Genomic DNA, 18,221 nt, shown 5'->3' with positions numbered 1-18,221 from the left:
TTAAAGTGCAAAAATATTCCACCAACTGTATTCTCACCATCTGTTTTCCTTGTAATTCTTCTGAAAAGCGCAATTCTCTGTGCCTTCTTGGCCTTTGTCCTTTAAAAGCTGCCAGAGCAGACTTGCTACCCTGACCTCATGTCTCTGCTGGTTAATATGGGAGTGGGGGCTCCTCTCTTCGAGCCTCCCCCTCCCCCACAGAGTTGGCAGATGGGCCAGTTTAAAGGCTGCCATTGTGCAATGTCTGGGAGCATATCTTACAGGCAGCCTGGGACAGTGGGAAGAGCCGGGCTTGAGGACAGCAGACTGGCTTCCAGTCCTAGCTCAGACACTTTCAAGTCACTTCACCTCACCAATCCTCAATGTCTACATCTGGAGAATGGGGATAAAACTCCCACCTCATAGAGTCGTTGAAAGGATTATAGTCTACCACACACATGAAGGTGGCAGAGTACCTCCCCAGTCTCCTCTCCCACCCCCCACCTAATACACCTTCTCACACTCTGCTTCCCCCACTTTGAGCTTCTCCTTGATCTTCAGACACAGTGTGCACTTCACACACCTCTGACCCTGAGTGAGACAAACGGTTAAGCACTCAACTATTAACTGAAAAGTTGGCAGTTTGAACCCACTCAGAGACACCTTGGAAGAAAGGCCTGGAGATCTGCTCCTGAAAGATCACAGCCTTGAAAACCCTGTGGAGCACAATTCTGCTCTGTAACAGAGGGGGTCGCCATGAATTGGAATCTACTCAGTGGAAACTGGTTTGGTTTGGTAGCATGCTGTGCTGCCTACCTGGAATGTTCTTTCCTCCCCTTCTCTGCCTCACAGACTCTTATTCCACCTGCAACACCCAAATGAAATGTAATTTTAGCACCCTTCTCTCTCACCAAGTGGTTCCAATGCTATTGCCGCATGTTTCCAGCTTACAATAATATAGTCGTTGGGTTCATTGCCTCTATGGGACTCAGCAACTCCAGCCTGGAGGGGAATGTCCCATTCACTGCTGAATCCCAGACCTTAGACCAATGCTTGGCCTGTGGTGGGGGGCTGAACATGGGGGTAGGGGTGGGTGGTATACCACAGGGGTATAGTAAATGTGAGCTTTGGGATCAGACAGAACCTCACTGGGTAACGGGGGGCCATCATTTCACCTCTCCAAGTCTTTCTCATCTCTAAAATGGAAATTATAAAAATAGTGCCTTCCTTGTAGAGGTGTTGTGAGGATTCAGTGGGCTAACACCTTAAAGCACTAGGTACAGTTTGGGGCACATAGTTAGTGTTCTCTAAACGGTCATGATTATTACCAAGGAGGGAAAGCCCTTTCAGAACTGCAAGGTGCCTCCATGTCTAAGAGATGCTGGTGATGGGATGCTGATGATGAGCCAGCTGGTGCGGGGCTCACATTCCGGTGAAGAAGGGTTGTCCTCCCCAGGACTGTTAGACCTCTAGGCCAACACCTCCATTCTACAGATGAAGAAACTGAGGCCCAGAGAAGTCAGCCAGCAAATCAGTGACAGAGAATAAACCATCTCCTCTTGAGATATACTTTCCGGGCGTACTCAGCTAACAACCCTGGCAGCTCCCCGGGTCTGGAGGAGGGGAGGAAGCAGGACTTGGAATAACAGAACCTCAAGTGCAGGATGTAAATTTATGATTGTCTATGAATATTCGGCTACTCTTCTGAGTTATTTGTGGCATTTTAGTCAGAATGGAAAATGTATTCATGTAACTGTTCTGTTGGCTTAGGTGAGAAACATTTGCTTTTCTTTGTCTCCTTTTTTTTTTGTGAGATCTGTTTACTTTTATCATGTGCCACTGAATTTGGGCAACATATACTTTTAAAATGCCAAATTTCTTGACCCTTATGATACTACTTCAAAAGAAAAAAAATTCCATAGCTAACACCCCCAGCCCCGTCTCCACCCTTCTTCCTCAAAAGGAATTATTGTAGATTGAGGGACGTGGATAGGAATTTAGGAGAAATGTGACTTATTAAAGCACAACCCAGTAGCAGCGAGACTGGGCCTGGAGGCGGATGTCTCCGTGGGAAGAGCAACTGAATGAGCGTGTGTGTCTCCACCCGCCCTCGGAGCCTCTCTCCATTACTGCTGCACACCGTCCCCTACCCCACCCCAGATCCACAGGGCAGGGGCTGCTCCTCCTTGACACTTCCAGAGTGTGGCAGCTGGTCCCTGCCCTCATTAACTCACAGCACTGCAGCAGCGAGCCTGGAACGTTCAAACATGGCTTCTCTGGGTGTCAGGGGAGGAAAGCAAAAGGAGGTGACCAAACAGAGAGGAGTGTCGAGCTGGATGGTGCACTCACAAGGTGTGACTTCCTCTGCCCACACTGACATCCTGGGGCTCAGGAGGAAGAGGGAGCAACAGGGTCCTTCCCAGCACCATGGCTCCCTTCCCACCGGCCCATCTTAGCCCCCACCCTACAGTGGAGCTGTCTACACAGAGAAGTAGAAACAGTCTGCACACAGATCCTCCTCCAAATCTGGGCGTGGTTTCCACCTATCTTAGTCTCCTGGCGCTGCTGTAACACAGATACCACAAGTGGGTGGCTTTAAAGGACAGAAATTTATTTTCTCATGGTTCTGGCAGCTAAAAGTCCAAATCAGGGTCTCGGCCGTATTAATTTCTTCCCTGTTGGTAGCCCTGTGTTCCTGCGTTCCTAGACGATCTTCACGTGGCATCTGTCTTCCCCTCCTTTGTGCTTGCTTGTCTGTGTCTATGCTTCTTATAACTCAGAGCGATTAGGTTTAGGACACACCCTCCACCGATAGGGCCTCATTAACGTAACAGAGAAAACCTTATTTCTACACAGCTATAGTAGTTAGGATTCCAACACTTATTTTTGGGAGAATACAATTCAATCCATAACACCAACTTTTTTCTAAAATACGGCAATCCCTTTTTATACATCAAAAGACTTCAGACTACACTCCTCACTAGCTAGTAGCTACCATTGTAAACATTGGTTGATAATAATGACCAAAAAAAACAAAAAACAAACCTGTTGCCATCGAGTCAATTCCAACTCATACTAACGCTATAGGACAGAGTAGAACTGCCCCATAGGGTTTCCAAGGAGCGGTTGGTGGATTTGAACTGCCAGTCTTTTGGTTGGCAGCCGAACGCTTAACCACTGCACCACCAGGGCCCAAAAGCTAATATAAATTCAACAGCACTTTAAAGATTAATTTTTTTTCTAACACTATCTACATACTATCTATATACGTTAGCGAAAAAATAGTACTCAATGTGGGTGATGTATCATTTATTTATCCCACAAATGAAGCTGGAGTATATGGATCTGTGAACCGTCGGCAGGAACTGTGCCCCCAGAGCACTAGGCCACGGTCTGGTTGCCTCTGGGGCGTGATGAAGAGCAGGCTGCACCCCTCCCTTCTCCCTGCACTGAGACCAAAGTTCCAGGCAGAGCACTGACCTGCTTCCCAGGTGACTGCCCGGGAAAATGGCATCTCCCAGCAGGTGAGCCCCCCTCAATCCATCACCATTAGCCTGACCTTGCACGGTGACAGGCCCTGTTTCCTGGTGCAGGAGGTTGGGCAGGCTTTGACAATGCCTAAACACCTGACAAATCTTTCCAGGCGGCTTTCTGTCAATGGCGTATGCAGTGCTTTAGGAGTATATGTGAATGGATTCACTGCAAACATTCTCTGCACGGCTCCAGTATCTGTTGTAAACATCTGAGCATTGTAGAATGGTCTTTCTCCTATGCCCTCCATCTTCCAGTCCTTTATCATGCCAAGTTTTTACTTAGAGCTGAGCTCCAAGCCTCTGCCTCAGAAAGGCTGCTCCTGACCACTCGGACGAAAAAAGGCCCCCAGCATCCCCACTTCCTCTTTACTCCATGGCCCTATTTTTGGTTTCTTCTCAGAGCTTGTCAATATCTGACATTACTAATTTGTTCATCAGCTTGCCTGCCACCCCCCACGAAAGTAGAAGCTCCATGAGAACAGGGACATTCCCAGTGACAAAAGAGGCTGGCCCCTAGCAGAGTCTCAGTAAATATAAGCGACATGCCCAAGATTACGCAGCAGGTCAACAGCAAGGCTAGAATTTACCCCCAGTATGACCACCACCACCCCGCCGGAGCCCTCGTGGCGCAGTGGTTAAGAACTACAGCGAGCTATGGCTGCTAACCAAAAGGTCGGCAGGTGGAATCCACCAGCCACTCCTTGGAAACCCTATGGGGCAGTTCTGCTCTGTCCTATAGGGTCGCTGACTCAACGGCAATGAGTACAGGGTATACCACCCCCACCATGTTATTTCCAACATACCAGGTAAGTGGCAGAGCCAAGATCTGAACCCAGTACTCCAAAGTAAACCTGCTTACCACCAGGCCTGACCATCTTCCCCAAACACAGCCTGTGCTGGTTGGCCTGTCTGCTACAATGTAAGTTCTAGAGATGTGCTGTCCAAAATGGTAGCCACTAGTTACATGTGGCTAGTTAAGTATAAATGAATTAAAATTAAATGAAATTTAAAATTCTGAAGAGAACATTGCCACTGCACACCATGCATTCCAGAACACTGTTACAGATTTCCCAATTGGCCACACCATACCTCTAAAACGCAGGCGAGGAGAAGAACATGCGAAAATTCTCTGCCCACGCTTTTAAAAAAATGGTGTAGAATAAAATTCACTTCCTCACTCACGCTAGTCACATTTCAAGTGCTCAGTAGGTACGTATGGCTAGTGGCTACTGTGTTGGACAGTGCAGATACAGAGTGTCTTCGTCATTGCAGAAGTTCTATTGGACACTCCTGCTGTAAAGGGCAGAGAACTTGTCTGTCTTGTTCACCATTTCCCTAGCACTTAGAACAGTGCTCAGTTAATATTTTTTATTAAATGAATGACGATCCCTTAGCTGAGAGGCCCCTGCTCTCCTCTGATGCTCTCACCCTTTCTCCTCCCTCCCACAGGGAAGGATGAAGCGAGCAGCGTGGAGGTCACGTGGCCAGATGGCAAGATGGTGAGCAGGAATGTGGCCAGTGGGGAAATGAACTCTGTGCTGGAGATCCCCTACCCCTGGGACGAGAACAAATTTCAGGACCCAGCTCCACTGGAGGTGAGCAAAGGCCTCATATCCAGAAAAGCCAGCATGATCTAGGACACTGTGGGCTGAAGCTGGACTTCAGGGCTCTGCACAGTTAGCCTCTAGAACAATGGAAGTCTTCTTAGCAAAGGGCAGGCCTCATAATGATCCCTCCAACACTATTAGCCCACATCTCTTCGTCTCCTCACAGAAACCCTGAGGTGTTATAGGCAGGGCAAGTTATTTCTGCACCCATTTCACAGGGAAGGAAGCCAAGGCCAATGAGGGAACCCACCAAGGCCTTCCAAGGTTGCACACCCAGTGTGAGCAGAGTTACGAAGTGACCCAAGCCTCTTGCTACCCTCCTGGTTCTTTCCAAGTCTCTGGCAAGGCCCTTCTGTTCCACAGAGGATGGGGCTCAGACCCCATGGCAGGGCCTTTGGGGGCTCTTTGAGGAGTGGCTCTGGACTAACATCTGGAATGTCCTTCTAACTGTGACTTGGTTGGAAATAACAGGAACCCACACAGAAAGAGGGGACTTACAAGCAGGCTGCTAGTGTAGTTCACTAATCCCAAGGGAGAGGGTGAGTGGGGACCAGGCAGCTCAACAGTCTCAACCTCAGGAGCTCAAGGACCTTTGCTGTAGACCAGGCTCCCAACTCTCTGTCTCAGCATCAGTGAGTTCAGATCCCAGCCGCCAAGCCTTTGGCTCAACCCTCCACTTGGATGTCCACCCCTTGTCCCAGGAGCCGTGGCCGGAGAGCTGTGTCACAGTGTGGCTTGCAGGGACCCACTCTGTGAGTAGAGGAGTATGAGCAGTGAGCAGACACCTCAAGCATCTCCTAATCATCATCACACTTTGCCCTAAGACCCAGCCTTAGTCCCGGGACAAGGCTATAGGAGAGATAGGCTCTGTTAGGCGTCCCAGCTCTGGCAAGTGGATCCATGTGCAGGGGAGTGGTCAGGAGTTTGAACCATATCTATTCTTGGCCTTCCCCCCAGTCATCTGTTCTCAGTGCAAGGGAAGAGGTCCTGGAAGAGAGAGGGCTCCCCCAGGCCCGAAGCTAAGAGCACCCCTCATTCTGGGGTCAGGGTGACAGCAGCTCTGTGGCTATGACTAGGAGAGGACCTTCTAAACTCACAAGTGTCTCCGCTTCTGCCCACCTTGCAGTGCGGCCAAGGATTCTCCCAGCAGGAAAATGGCCATTGCATGGGTAAGTTTCCTGCAGGCACCAGGGGATGGGGCAGAGGCCAGGAGCTCCCTGAAGAGTGTCAACTTGAGCCCTGGCAAAGACTGGGTTGCAGACAAGGGGGTGGAAAGGTAGGAGGGAAGTGTGTTGTTTTGTCCCTAGGCTCCAGATGCCAAGACAGCTGCCATATGACTCACCAAGGTGGGAGTGATGTTAGCAACCAGCAGGCTGACTCACTGCCATCCTGGATTTGGCACTGCTTCCTTGTCATGAATGCAGAGAGAATGAGTATGGCAAGGGGGCAGTGTGCACAGGGGAACCTGGCTTTTGAGCTGCAGTTGCAGGGTGGACACGCAGCCCCCACGGAGAGCTGGCAGCTTCAGTTTGGCCAACGAGGGAGCAGCAAGCACAGGGATGGCAGGCAAGGTTGGATGTCACCAGGGGGCATTTGGGTAAAACAGGGAGTGATTATGGTCACAGTACAAAAGGAAGATCGCAGCCTAGTGCAGTGGACAGAGGGAGCCTGGGGTGGGGGTGGGGAGCAGGGTGAGCGGCTGCAGTACTACCAGGATAGCAGCTCTGTGAGGGCCCAGTGACCTTCTAAAAGTCCCCAAGGGCCTGGGAAGGGAAAGGGCAGCCTTGGAAAGACTTAGCATCCAGGAGACCTTCAGCCCAATGGCTTTCATCCCAGCGACCGGCAGGGAGGGGGCAGGGCAAGGACGCCTACCTTCCTTTAGACCCTCAGCTCTAGACAGATGGTCAAGAAGGCCCCTGAGGAGTGGACCTTGGAGCTGAGATCTGAAGGAGGAGAAGGACCCAGGCATGCAGGAACTGAGGGAAGAGCTTTGCTGGCAGAGGGAAGAGTAGGTGCAGGAAAAGGCTTGGTGTGTTAAAGGAGCAGGAAGGAGGCCATGTGCCTGGAGAGGAGGTGGAAGGAGGCTGGGCCAAGTCCAGGAGGGTCTTGCTGGCTCCAGTAAGGAGTCTGGATTCTGTTCTTAAGGCCATTAGAAGCAAGAGAGGGACATGATGTGATTCACATTTTTAAAAGCTCACTCTTACTGCTGAATTGCAGAATGGATTGGAGGGAAGAGTGGAAGCCAAGAGACCAGGCAGGAGGTCACTGCACCACTCACTAGGGTCGGTGTCACCCAGTGCAGTAACTCATGGTGTCACCCTCCTCAAGAACCTCCTTCCATATCAGACCATACAGAATCCTTAGTAATGTTTATTATCAATTTTAATCATAGAATAATATGTGATAACTACAGTGTAAATAGCTTAAATGTAATATTTCTTAGATTATATGAATACTAACAAAATTTTTTGTAAAATCTTTCTACATTGAATTATATTATTAACTAACTAAGCAGAAGCTTTTTTTACTTTTCTCCTTTTCCTTTTATTACTTCTTCGTTCTCAAAAAAGTTATTGATATATGTTCACAAATACTAATTACCACATCGTAGCTAAAACACAAGAAAATTTGACAAAATCAGGGACTATAAAAACACTAGCCTCAACAAAAACAACAGCGCGTGCTTGTAACACATCCAGATGAAGCCACTGGATTCAAAGCATCGTTGTAAATGGGTAATAATGACAGCTCTGACTGGAGCACATCAGAAGGTTCAAAAGGTAAATTAGCATAGAGTTTTAGCCTTGTAGGTATTTTGATACATGTAAGCTGGGCTTATGAAAAATGTTTTTGTTGTTATAACTAACTAGAGGGATATTTTCATTAAAAACAATAAATTTCTGCTGAAGCACTGCACAGAAATTTTATAGACAGTCATTTTGGTGTTACCCCCTCTGACGGTGTCACCTGGTGTGGTCCATACCCCGTGAACCCCACTAGTGACGCCACTGCACTGCAGAAATCCAGGCAGGAGAGGGTGGTGGCTTGGAATAGGGTTGTGGCCAAAGAGTGAGAAGAAGTGGACAGACGAGAGGTGTTCTGTGGGGAGAATTGACAGGACCTGTTGTTTAATTGTGTATGGAGTTCAGGAAAGGGGAGGACTCAAGGATACCTGGATTTCTGGTTTGAGCAGCTAAGTGGATCAAGGTGTTTGTTGAGTTAGGGAAGACAAGGGCAAGGGGTAGAAGAGGGTTGAGGGCTGTGGGGAGATCCATTTTGGACACATTAAGTTTGAGACGCGTATTAGACATCCAAGTAGTACTGTCAAGTAGGTTGTTGGATACACAAGTCTCTGTGGCTGGAGATAAGAAGTTTGGAATCATCTTTGTATAGCGAATCACCTAGAGAAAGTGTGGTAAACAGAGAAGAAGACCAATACCAAGCATGAGCTCCCCAGCATGCAGAGGTCAAGTATAGGAGGAGCCAACCAAAGGGATTGAAGTGAAGAAACTGAGGCCCAGAGAGAAGGGACATGCCCAAGGTCACAGAGTGGGTGGGGTCAGCAGAGCCTGAGCTAGAACCCACTGCCCCACCCCCTAGGCTAGATTGGTGCCCCGGTGAGTGGCTCCCTTGCCTTTCAGACACCAATGAATGCATCCAGTTCCCGTTCGTGTGCCCTCGGGACAAGCCCGTGTGTGTCAACACCTATGGAAGCTACAGGTGCCGAACCAACAAGCGGTGCAGTCAGGGCTACGAGCCCAACGAGGACGGCACGGCCTGTGTGGGTGAGTGGGGCCCCAGCCACAGTCTGGTAGCAAACGGAAGTTGCCTTCCATTGGTGAGTCCCAGGTGGGCCCCAGATCCCCAGCCCCGGCCTTTTCCTGGCTGGCTGGAGTCTCCTTATGCCCATCCTGGGTCTCCAGGGAAGACCATGGTCAGAAGCCCCACTAACACTACCACCACCTCAAGGGCCCCCAGTATACTGAGTCCTGCCTGAGGCTCTCCCTCTTCTCATTTCTCCCCCTCTCACATTTCCTGAAATAAATGCTACCTAAGGGCAGCCTGTCTTTTCCTACCTGGGATATCAACTAGCTCCTGGTTGTCTGAATTTCTAAATTGGTATTTGTCTTTTTCCTCCCAAACTCCTTCCTCCACCCTCATCCCCCCTCCTTTCTCCTTTTCCCATTTTTTATCTCTCTCCCCCATCCTTTTTGCAGCTCAAGTGGCCTTTTTAGGTGGGTATCCTTCTGCTGCCTTTAGACTCTCTGAACCTCTCTCTCTGGCCTCATATCTTTCTTTAGGCCTTGGACTTTGCCTTCGGTTATATGCACTTTAAATCCCATCAATAAAAAAAAAAAAACTAATGACCTTTGTGGAAAACTAAATCTCCCGCTGCCTGTCTCTCTCCACGCCTGATAGATTCTGCTGTGTGCTGCCTCTGAGTGAACAGGAGGGGTGGCCATCTTTGAGAGGGGAAGTTTGAGAGATACTGACACTTAGTTATTTGCGAAACCTTTCTTTGCATGTTTTTTGAGAAAACAGAAAAGGAAAGTCTCCCCTAAACCCCATCCAGCCTCCTTCACCCCTTCAGAAGAATCAAGATAGACCTGTCTTTTCTGAATCCTCCAGTGTCATGAGCATCTTATTTTGCCCTTAACAAAGATGGCTCCCAGGTGGCGCTTGCTCAGTTGATTTAACAATGTATCATGTGCCTGCTGGTTTGGCCTGTGCTGTTTCTGCTTTGTGCGCCCTGACTCCTTGTGCTAGAGAAAGCCCTATGTGGGTTGGCGGTGTTGCTGGGAAGGGAAAGGGGTGGCCCTTTGGGACTCATGATAAAAATGTTAAAGTTTGAACTTGCTAAGTCTTCCAGCCTCTTTCCTGGAGAAATTATGCCAATAAACTCTCTGCTGGACATTAGTGCCTAGCTAATGAAAAAAATGCGTCTGGGGCAAGGAGATGCTGGTTGGAATGCCACATTAGCTGCGGCCCTTCCACCATGTGGCACTTGGAAAGCAAATCACGATACAGGGAAAATACCCAACCCTGAGCTTGAGCAGTGGTTTGGGTGTGTGTGGCAATGTTCACATTTGGAGAACCAGGGTTTGGACCGGTAAGGGATGTGGGATGAGCAAGGGGCAAATGTGGAGGGAATAGTCTTGGCCTTTTACCTGATAGAGGTCACTTCTGCACTCTGGGCCTCAGTTTCCCTAATCTACATAATAAGAGAGGTGGGCTGGCTTACCCTAGGAAGGGTCTTCTCCTTCCTAAGGCCATTAATATGTGGCTGGACATAGACATGGCTAGTCTCATGTTACCGAGATTTCTAGAAAGAACCTTGCAACTTGGTCTCCCCTGCAATATGCGTGGAAGCCTGGAGCTAGTGCACCCTCTGGAAGTAATGTACCACCATAGAATACTTTCAAGACCAGCCTTGGTATTGAAGGTTCCCATAGACCTTTGTTATAAATCACAGATCTATTCTTCATGGGAGAAAAGAGTTGCCCCAAGATATAATAAAATCATGCTTAAGAATGCAGCCAGCCTTTTAAAAACATGTTTAACAACAACAAAACCTACCACTTTCTGATGTAATAATAATACTCCAAATAAATCACAAAATATGAATTCCTTGTAGGAAGTGCTGTTTTTACACTTGTAACAGGAGCTTAAATGAAAAGTTCTAAAATAAAAACAGCTACAATTTCACTGAAAAGCCTAGACTAGCTGAAAAATCACTCTACTCTGGGAAGTCCACTCCTGTGTGTCGACATAGAATTAAAGATCTGAAAGGGCCCCAGGGATGAGGCTAAGAAAGATGAAGTGATTTACCCAAGGTCACAAAGCCAGCTGGTCCCCAAGCTGGGGCTGGAACCCTTTGCCACCACACCGTCTTGTCTCTTTTCAGCGAGGTAACAGGCAGCTCTGCCACCATTCAGACCCTATTCCCTCGTCATTCTGGAAGCTGCTACTTTTTTAGAAGTCAACAAGTGGATCTAAGATAGTGAGATAAATAAAACCCAAAACCCACAGAGGCAATGGTTCCAACACAGCAGTAAATGATAAGATAACGGTGTCCATTGGTGGGCCACACACAACAGCACAAGAAATCAGTGGCTGGGACAACTAGTGAGACAGCAAACTTTAGAGGATGCCTTATAAATGATAACCATAAATCCCTGTACATTGAGTTTCTTATACCAGGGTATATGTGTGTCAATTTACTCTACTTGGTGGGTGGGCCGAGTTACAAAGAGACATTCAAAATGCCCCCAGCTGTGAAGAACACACTACAATGTCCAACTCCAGGGTAAGAAGGCTTTCCATTAGTTTCAGTCATTCATTCAACAAATATTGGTTGAGCACCTACTATGTACCAGGTACCGAGCCAGGCTCTGGGCATACAATGGTAACTGAAGGCAACATGGTTGCCACCCCCACTGCCCTCCCTCCAGCCAGATGATGGAGCTGAGAACATGGAATGAGAGTTAGATGATGGAGGGGATTTCTGAAAAGTCTAGCTAAATTCTTGGACTGCTATCCTACAATGTAAGCTCTCTGCATTCCTTCATTCATTCATTTATTCAGCAAGCAAGTATTTATTAAGAATCTACTGTGTGCCAAGCACTAGGTCCCTCCCATGAGGAAGTCAAGTCCTCTGATCCCAAGATTCTTGTGTTGGAAGAAATGCAAGGCTACAAGACACAAGGGCAAGCAGGCAGGCACTGAACCAACTCAACATTGTTGTCATTCTTAGTTGCCGACGAGTCAGCTCTGACTCTTGGTGTCCCCACCTATAACAAAACAAAACGCTGCCTGGCCCTATGCCATCCGAATGATTGGCTACAAATTGGACCACTGTGATTCACAGGATTTTCACTGGCTGATTTTCAGAAGTAGATCGCCAGGCTTTTCTAGCCCATCTTAGTCTGGAAGACTTTGCTAAAACACCACTGACATACAGATGGTGGCTGCACATGAGGTGTTTTGGCCGAGAATCAAGCCCAAGTCTTCTGCATGAAAGGCAAGAATTCTACCACTAAACCACCACTGCCTTTATAACTCAACATTGTTGTTGTTAGTTGCCGTCGAATGGATTCTGACTCTTGGCAACCCCACATGTGCAGAGTAGAGCTGCTCCATAGGGTTTTCAGGTTTGTGACCTTTTGGAAGCAGACTGTCAGTCTGTCTTCCAAGGCCAACCTTTCAGTTAGGAGTCGAGCTCTTAACCATTTGCACCACCCAGGGATTCCAACTCAACATTGTTGTTAAGTGCCATCGAGTCGGTTCCAACTCATAGTGATCCCATGTACAACAGAACGGAATGCTGCCTGGTCCTGTGCCAATCTCATGATCATTGTTATGCTTGAGCCCATCGTTGCAGCCACTGTGTCAATCTGTCTTGTTCCTCTTTTTCGCTGACCCTCTACTCTACCAAGCATGATGTCTTTCTCCAGGGACTGGTCCCTTCTGATAACACGTCCAGGGTACGTGAGACGTAGTCTCGCCCTCCTTGCTTCTAAGGAGCGTTGTGGCTGTACTTCTTCCAAGACAGATTTGTTCATTCTTTTGATAGTCCATGGTATATTCAATATTCTTCGCCAACACCATAATTCAAAGGCATCAATTCTTCTTCAGTCGTCCTTATTCATTGTCCAGCTTTCGCATGTGTATGAGGTGATTGAAAACACCATGGTTTAGGTCAGGTGCTCCTTACTCTTCAAGGTGACAGCTTTGCTTTTCAACACTTTAAAGAGGCCTTTTGCAGCAGATTTGCCTAATGTAATGGGTCATTTGATTTCCTGACTGCTGCTTCCGTGGGTGTTGATTGTGGATCCAAGTAAAATGAAATCCTTGACAACTTCAATAGTTTCTCCATTGATCATGATGTTGCTTACTGGTCCACGTCTTGGGCATCTAGTGCTGCTATAACAGAAGTACCACAAGTGGATGGCTTTAACAAAGAGAAATTTATTCTCTCACAGTCTAGTAAGCTACAAGTCCAAATTCAGGGTGTCAGCTCAGGGGAAGGCTTTCTCTCTCTTTTGGTTCTGGAAGAAGGTCCTTGTCATCAACCTTCGCCTGGTCTGGGAACATCTCAGTGCAAGAACCTGAGGTCCAAAGGGTGCACTCTGCTCCCGGCCCTGCTTTCTTGGTGCTATAAGGTCCCCACGTCTTTCTGCTCACTTCTCTCTTTTATATCTCATAAGAGATTGGCTTAAGACACTGTCTAATCTTATAGATCTCAATATAACTGCTGCTAATCCATCTCATTAACATCATAGTGATAGGATTTACAACATATAGGGAAATCACATCAGATGACAAAATGGTAGACAGTCATACAATGCTGGGAATAATGGCCTAGCCAAGTTGACAAATATTTTGGGGGGGCACAATTCAATCCATGACAGTCCAGTTGTGAGGATTTTTGTTTTCTTTATGTTGAAGTGTAATCCATACTGAAGGCTGTGGTCTTTGATCTTCATCAGTAAGTGCTCAACATTGCTTGCCCTCAATAACAGGGCCTTCCCAGTGGACTAGGAAGTCCAGGCTTTCTGAGCCAAATCCCTCAAGTTTAGTCCATTTATTATTGGTGTGTCCTATATGAGTCGGAATCAACTGGATGACAACGGGTTTGGTTTTTGGTTTATACCAGCCCACAGATGGGAGGGAGCAGAGCTGCACCTGAGCTAGCCAGGCTCAAGATTCAGAAGCAGCAAGTGGCTTCCCATCCACCTGTTTTTTCTAATTCCTTTTCCTCTGATGCCCACAGGTGCTCTGATCTCATTCTCCCAACCCTTGCCCTCCCATTCTGAGCACAGACAAGTTGATCTTTTCTGTGTCCCCTAACCCCACTTGGGCACCTGCATCTTTGTTCACTTATACTCAACTCGAATCTATAATGGAAACAGCAAGTGCCTTCAGGGGCAAATAACGTAAAGTAATGAAATAGGCCAGGAAAGGATTGTGTAAATGGGGGAGCTGGTGCCCAAACTGAAGGGGGCAGCCAGTACTCACTCCAGCCAAGGAGCAGGGTGGATCAGTGTTGACAGAGCTTCCTATTTTTTCAACAAAAGCCAAATAATGATAATATCATTTTTATTCTGCACAAGGGTACACACTCTTCCCAGGAATGTACCCCTTAAAATGACAATAATAGCTTACATTTGGTGAGATCAATGTGCCTGGGTGGGATCAGAGCTCTTAACAAGAATTGTCTTGCTTAATCCTCACAGCAATCCCAACAGGAAAGTGCTACAATTATCCCAATTTTGCAGATAAGTTAAGGGGTTCGTCCGAGGTCACATAGCTGGGAAAGACAAAGGCAGGATTTGATCCCCAGCAGTTGGGCTCCCCAGCCTCTGCGCTTAACCACGCTCCTTCCTTCTTCATTTGGGGTGAAGTCACAATCTCATGCTACCCAGAGGCAAGGACTCAGTGTGGGAAGAGAGAAGCAGGAGTACCTGGAGGGTCGGGGAGCTGAAGCGGCCTTCCCAGGGTCATGTTCAAGCCTGCAAGAAGAGATGGCAGCTCCGCAGATGCAGAATTGTGACTCACCCACTCGGCCTATTGGAGCATCTACTCCGTTGTCAGCCCTGCTCTAGGAAGGTGCCATTCTGAGGGCCAGGAGTTTGATTATGTGACACTCTGGCTGCTATGGCCCCCTCCCAGGGTCTGGGCATCACACCCAGACCAGCGCCACTGGACTACAGCCCAAGCAAGAACTCCACTCCAGCCTCCAAACAGAGGAGTTGGCCATCTCTCCAGAACCACCCTGAGACACAAGGCTGAACACTCAATTTTCTCAGGCAGCAAGCTGAGTTTTTCCAGCAGATTCAGGACCGATACCTCCACCTAGAGCCGAGGAGGCAAGCTGAGTCCCTCCTGTTCTCTCCCTCCCCAGGGTCACCCATGGTCTCTCTCCTTCTGTGTGGGCCAGACCCCTGCACAGCCTGTCAGTGGCTGATGTTGCGTCTCCTTAGCAACTGGCTCATCCTGAAAAGAGGAAGAAGGAGGGCAGGAAAGCATGGCAGGTTCACGCTGCAGATAATGCCAACCGCCTCCTTCAGCAGCCTGTCCTCTTAAGGAACTGCTGTTGAACAGTGAATTGGTCAAAGGGTAGGCCATCAGATGCAAAATGAGAAGCAAGAAGAGAAAAAAACCATCCTCGGGGAAAGGAGCTAACATTTGCGGAATGCCTACCATATGCCAAGAACTTTACATACATGTCTCCATTAATCCTCATACCCACCCAGTGAGATAAATGTGATTAGTCGGTTTTATTACCAAAGAAACTGAGGCTCAAGAAGAATAAGTTACCCAAGTCTGCATAGCTAGTTAAGTTACAAAGCTGTAATTCAAACCCATGCCTATCTAGCTCCAAAGCCTGTGTTCTTCAGCATTATGCTGTGCAGCCTCCAAGTTATGGACACTCAGACAAATTCTTTAACCAGTTGTTCACTCGGCATACACTGATTGGACACCTGCTATGTGCTGGGCACTGTTCTAGTGACTTGGGATATGTATCAGTGCGCAACAAAGGCAAAGGTTCCTATCCTGGGAACACAAGGCAGCACTAAACAATAATCATAATAAGTAAGGTATGTATATTAAAAGGTAATGCATGCTATGGGGGGAAAGAGCAAATTGGCAGTGCTGGGATGGGGGTAGGACGCCATTTTAAATAGGAGGATTCCAAGTGGGACTCACCGGGAAAGGCATCTGAGCAAAGATTTAAAGTAGGTGAGGCATCTTTGAGCCTCAGTTTCCTCAACTATAAAATGGGGATACTACCTACCTCACAAAGTTATTGTGGGCATTAAACAAGATAATGTAAAACATTTAACATGGTGCCTGACACATAGTACCAAACCAAACCAGTTGCTATCAATTTCAACTCATGGAGACCCCATGTGTTACAGAGTAGAACTGCTACATAGAGGTTTCTTTTTTTTTTTTTTTTTTGGCTATAATCTTTATGGAAGCAGATTGCCAGGCCTTTCTTTCAGGGTGCCACTGGGTGGGTTTGAACTGCTAACCTTTAGATTATTAGTTGAGTGCAAACTGTTTGTGCCACACAGGGACCTTGGTACATAGTACCCAAAAACCCAAACCCACTGCTATCGAGTAGATTCTGACTCATAGCAACCATATGGGACAGAGTAGAGCTGCCCCATAGGGTTCCCGAGGAGCAGCTGGTGGATTCGAACTGCCCACCTTTTGGTTAGCAGCTGAGCTCTTAACCGCCGTACCACCAGGTCTCCAGTACATAGTAAGCACCCAATAAATTAGAAGTATTATTATTACTAAGTAAAGTTCTGGATGGAGCTCAGATCTATTCAGCGTGGAAGCTCACGTGTCCCCCAGCACACCCTGCTGCCGCCTGGGACACCCAGGACACCAGGGAGTCCCATAGTGTGGGAGAGGTTGAGGACACCAGCCCCACAGGGAGCTCACAGTTTAGCAGAGAAGAGGTGGCAAGACTGCAAATGGCCATAAGGGGGCAGAGCAAACCTTCCCGGAGCCCAGCTGTGCTGAGATGTTCAGCTCGGTTCTCATACACGGTGCAGTTCCCAGAGAGAATAATCCTAAAGTAAAAGGTCAGCAAGTGGGGGACAGGAGAAGTCTGTACCACCTCTTCCCAGAACGTGCCAGAAGCAGAGCAGTCTGCTTATTGCTGTAAGTTGCCATCAATTTGATTCCGACTCATAGCGACCCCATGTGACAGAGTAGAACTGCTCATAGGGTTTTCTAGGCTGTAATCTTTACGGAAGCAAATCACCATGTCTTTCTCCCAAGGAGCCGCTGGGTGGGTTTGAACTGCCAACCTTTCAGTTAGCAGCCGAGCACTTAACCATTGTGCCACCAGGGCTCCCTGAGCTATCTGGGGGCCCTGAGTAATTCCTATAAAGGCAGCTCATTCTCCTTCATGACCAGCCCCAGGGCATCCATGAAGAATTTTATTCCCTAGAATCATTTAATGCATCTTCTCCCCCTACCCACAAAAATATTTAAGGGCCAACTTTCCTCCCTCCACCCCGGATCTGGTTGCAGAGCTCCTGGGGAAGGAGAGGCGCACATACCCAAGTTCCCCAACTTCTTGTGGAACTGTAGCAGAGGAACAAGTTTAGGCCAAAGTGGGGACAGGAACCCAGTACACACCCTGTTTGCAATTTCAGGCCTCAGACTCAATATTTACAACCCAAAGGCAGACGCAGAGAGGAACAGGGAGAAGGGAACTTGGGACTCTGTTCAGTGCACCAGGCCCTGGAAGGGTTTCAGTGCCTCACCCCACTGCAGAAGGTATCTCACATATTCCAAATGCCACTTTCTTTCTTAGAGAGCTGGTGCAAAATTCCTATGACCTTCCCTGCTCCCTTCTTTCCATCCATCTTAAAATTCTTTCTTCACCCTGAGTCTCTGGGGCCAGGTAGAGCCAAGCTTGAATCCCAGATGCTCCATCTGTCCACTCTGTAAGTGACCTTGAACAAATCATTTCATCTCTCTGAGCCTCAGTTTCTTTGTCTACAAAATGGAGGTAGTGATAGTTACCTCCTAGAGTTGTTGTCCACAATCAACACCCATGGAAGCAGCAATCAAGAAATCAAATGAAGCATTGCATTGGGCAAATCTGCTGCAAAAGACCTCTTTAAAGTGTTAAAAAGCAAAAATGTCACTTTAAGGACTAAGGGGCACCTGACCCAAGCCATGGTGTTTTCAATCGCCTCATATGCATGTGAAAGCTGGACAATGAATAAGGAAGACCGAAGAAGAATTGATGCCTTTGAATTATGATGCTGGTGAAGAATGTTGAATATGCCATGGACTGCCAGAAGAACAAACAAATCTGTCCTGGAAGAAGTACAGCCAGAATGCTCCTTAGAAGCAAGGATGGCAAGACTTCATCTCACATAGTTTGGACATGTTATTAGGAGGGACCAGTCCTTGGAGAAGGACATCATGCTTGGTAGAGTAGAGGGTCAGTGAAAAACAGGAAGACCCTCAAGAGATGGATTGACACAGTGGCTGCAACAGTGGGCTAGAGCATAACATAACAATGATTGTGAGGATGGGGCAGGACTGGGCAGTACTTCGTTCTGTT

At 47.8% G+C, this 18,221-nt stretch overlaps 1 protein-coding gene across 1 annotated transcript in view; it reads left to right on the top strand.

Moving 5' to 3' along the window:
• CRTAC1 (cartilage acidic protein 1) overlaps positions 1 to 9,504 on the top strand; it is a 146,965-nt gene extending 137,461 nt beyond the window's left edge. Inside the window, exons 12-15 of the mRNA XM_004370008.1 lie at positions 4,962 to 5,107; positions 6,246 to 6,288; positions 8,761 to 8,904; positions 9,337 to 9,504. Coding sequence (XP_004370065.1) covers positions 4,962 to 5,107; positions 6,246 to 6,288; positions 8,761 to 8,904; positions 9,337 to 9,455 — 452 coding nt within the window. The 3' untranslated portion in view covers positions 9,456 to 9,504. The remainder of the gene's footprint in view (positions 1 to 4,961; positions 5,108 to 6,245; positions 6,289 to 8,760; positions 8,905 to 9,336) is intronic.
• The last annotated feature ends 8,717 nt before the right edge of the window (positions 9,505 to 18,221 follow it).

Source organism: Trichechus manatus, unplaced genomic scaffold (genome assembly GCF_000243295.1).
Source record: "Trichechus manatus latirostris isolate Lorelei unplaced genomic scaffold, TriManLat1.0 scaffold00007, whole genome shotgun sequence".
NCBI lineage: Eukaryota > Metazoa > Chordata > Mammalia > Sirenia > Trichechidae > Trichechus > Trichechus manatus.
This window is presented reverse-complemented; position numbering and strand designations above follow the sequence as displayed.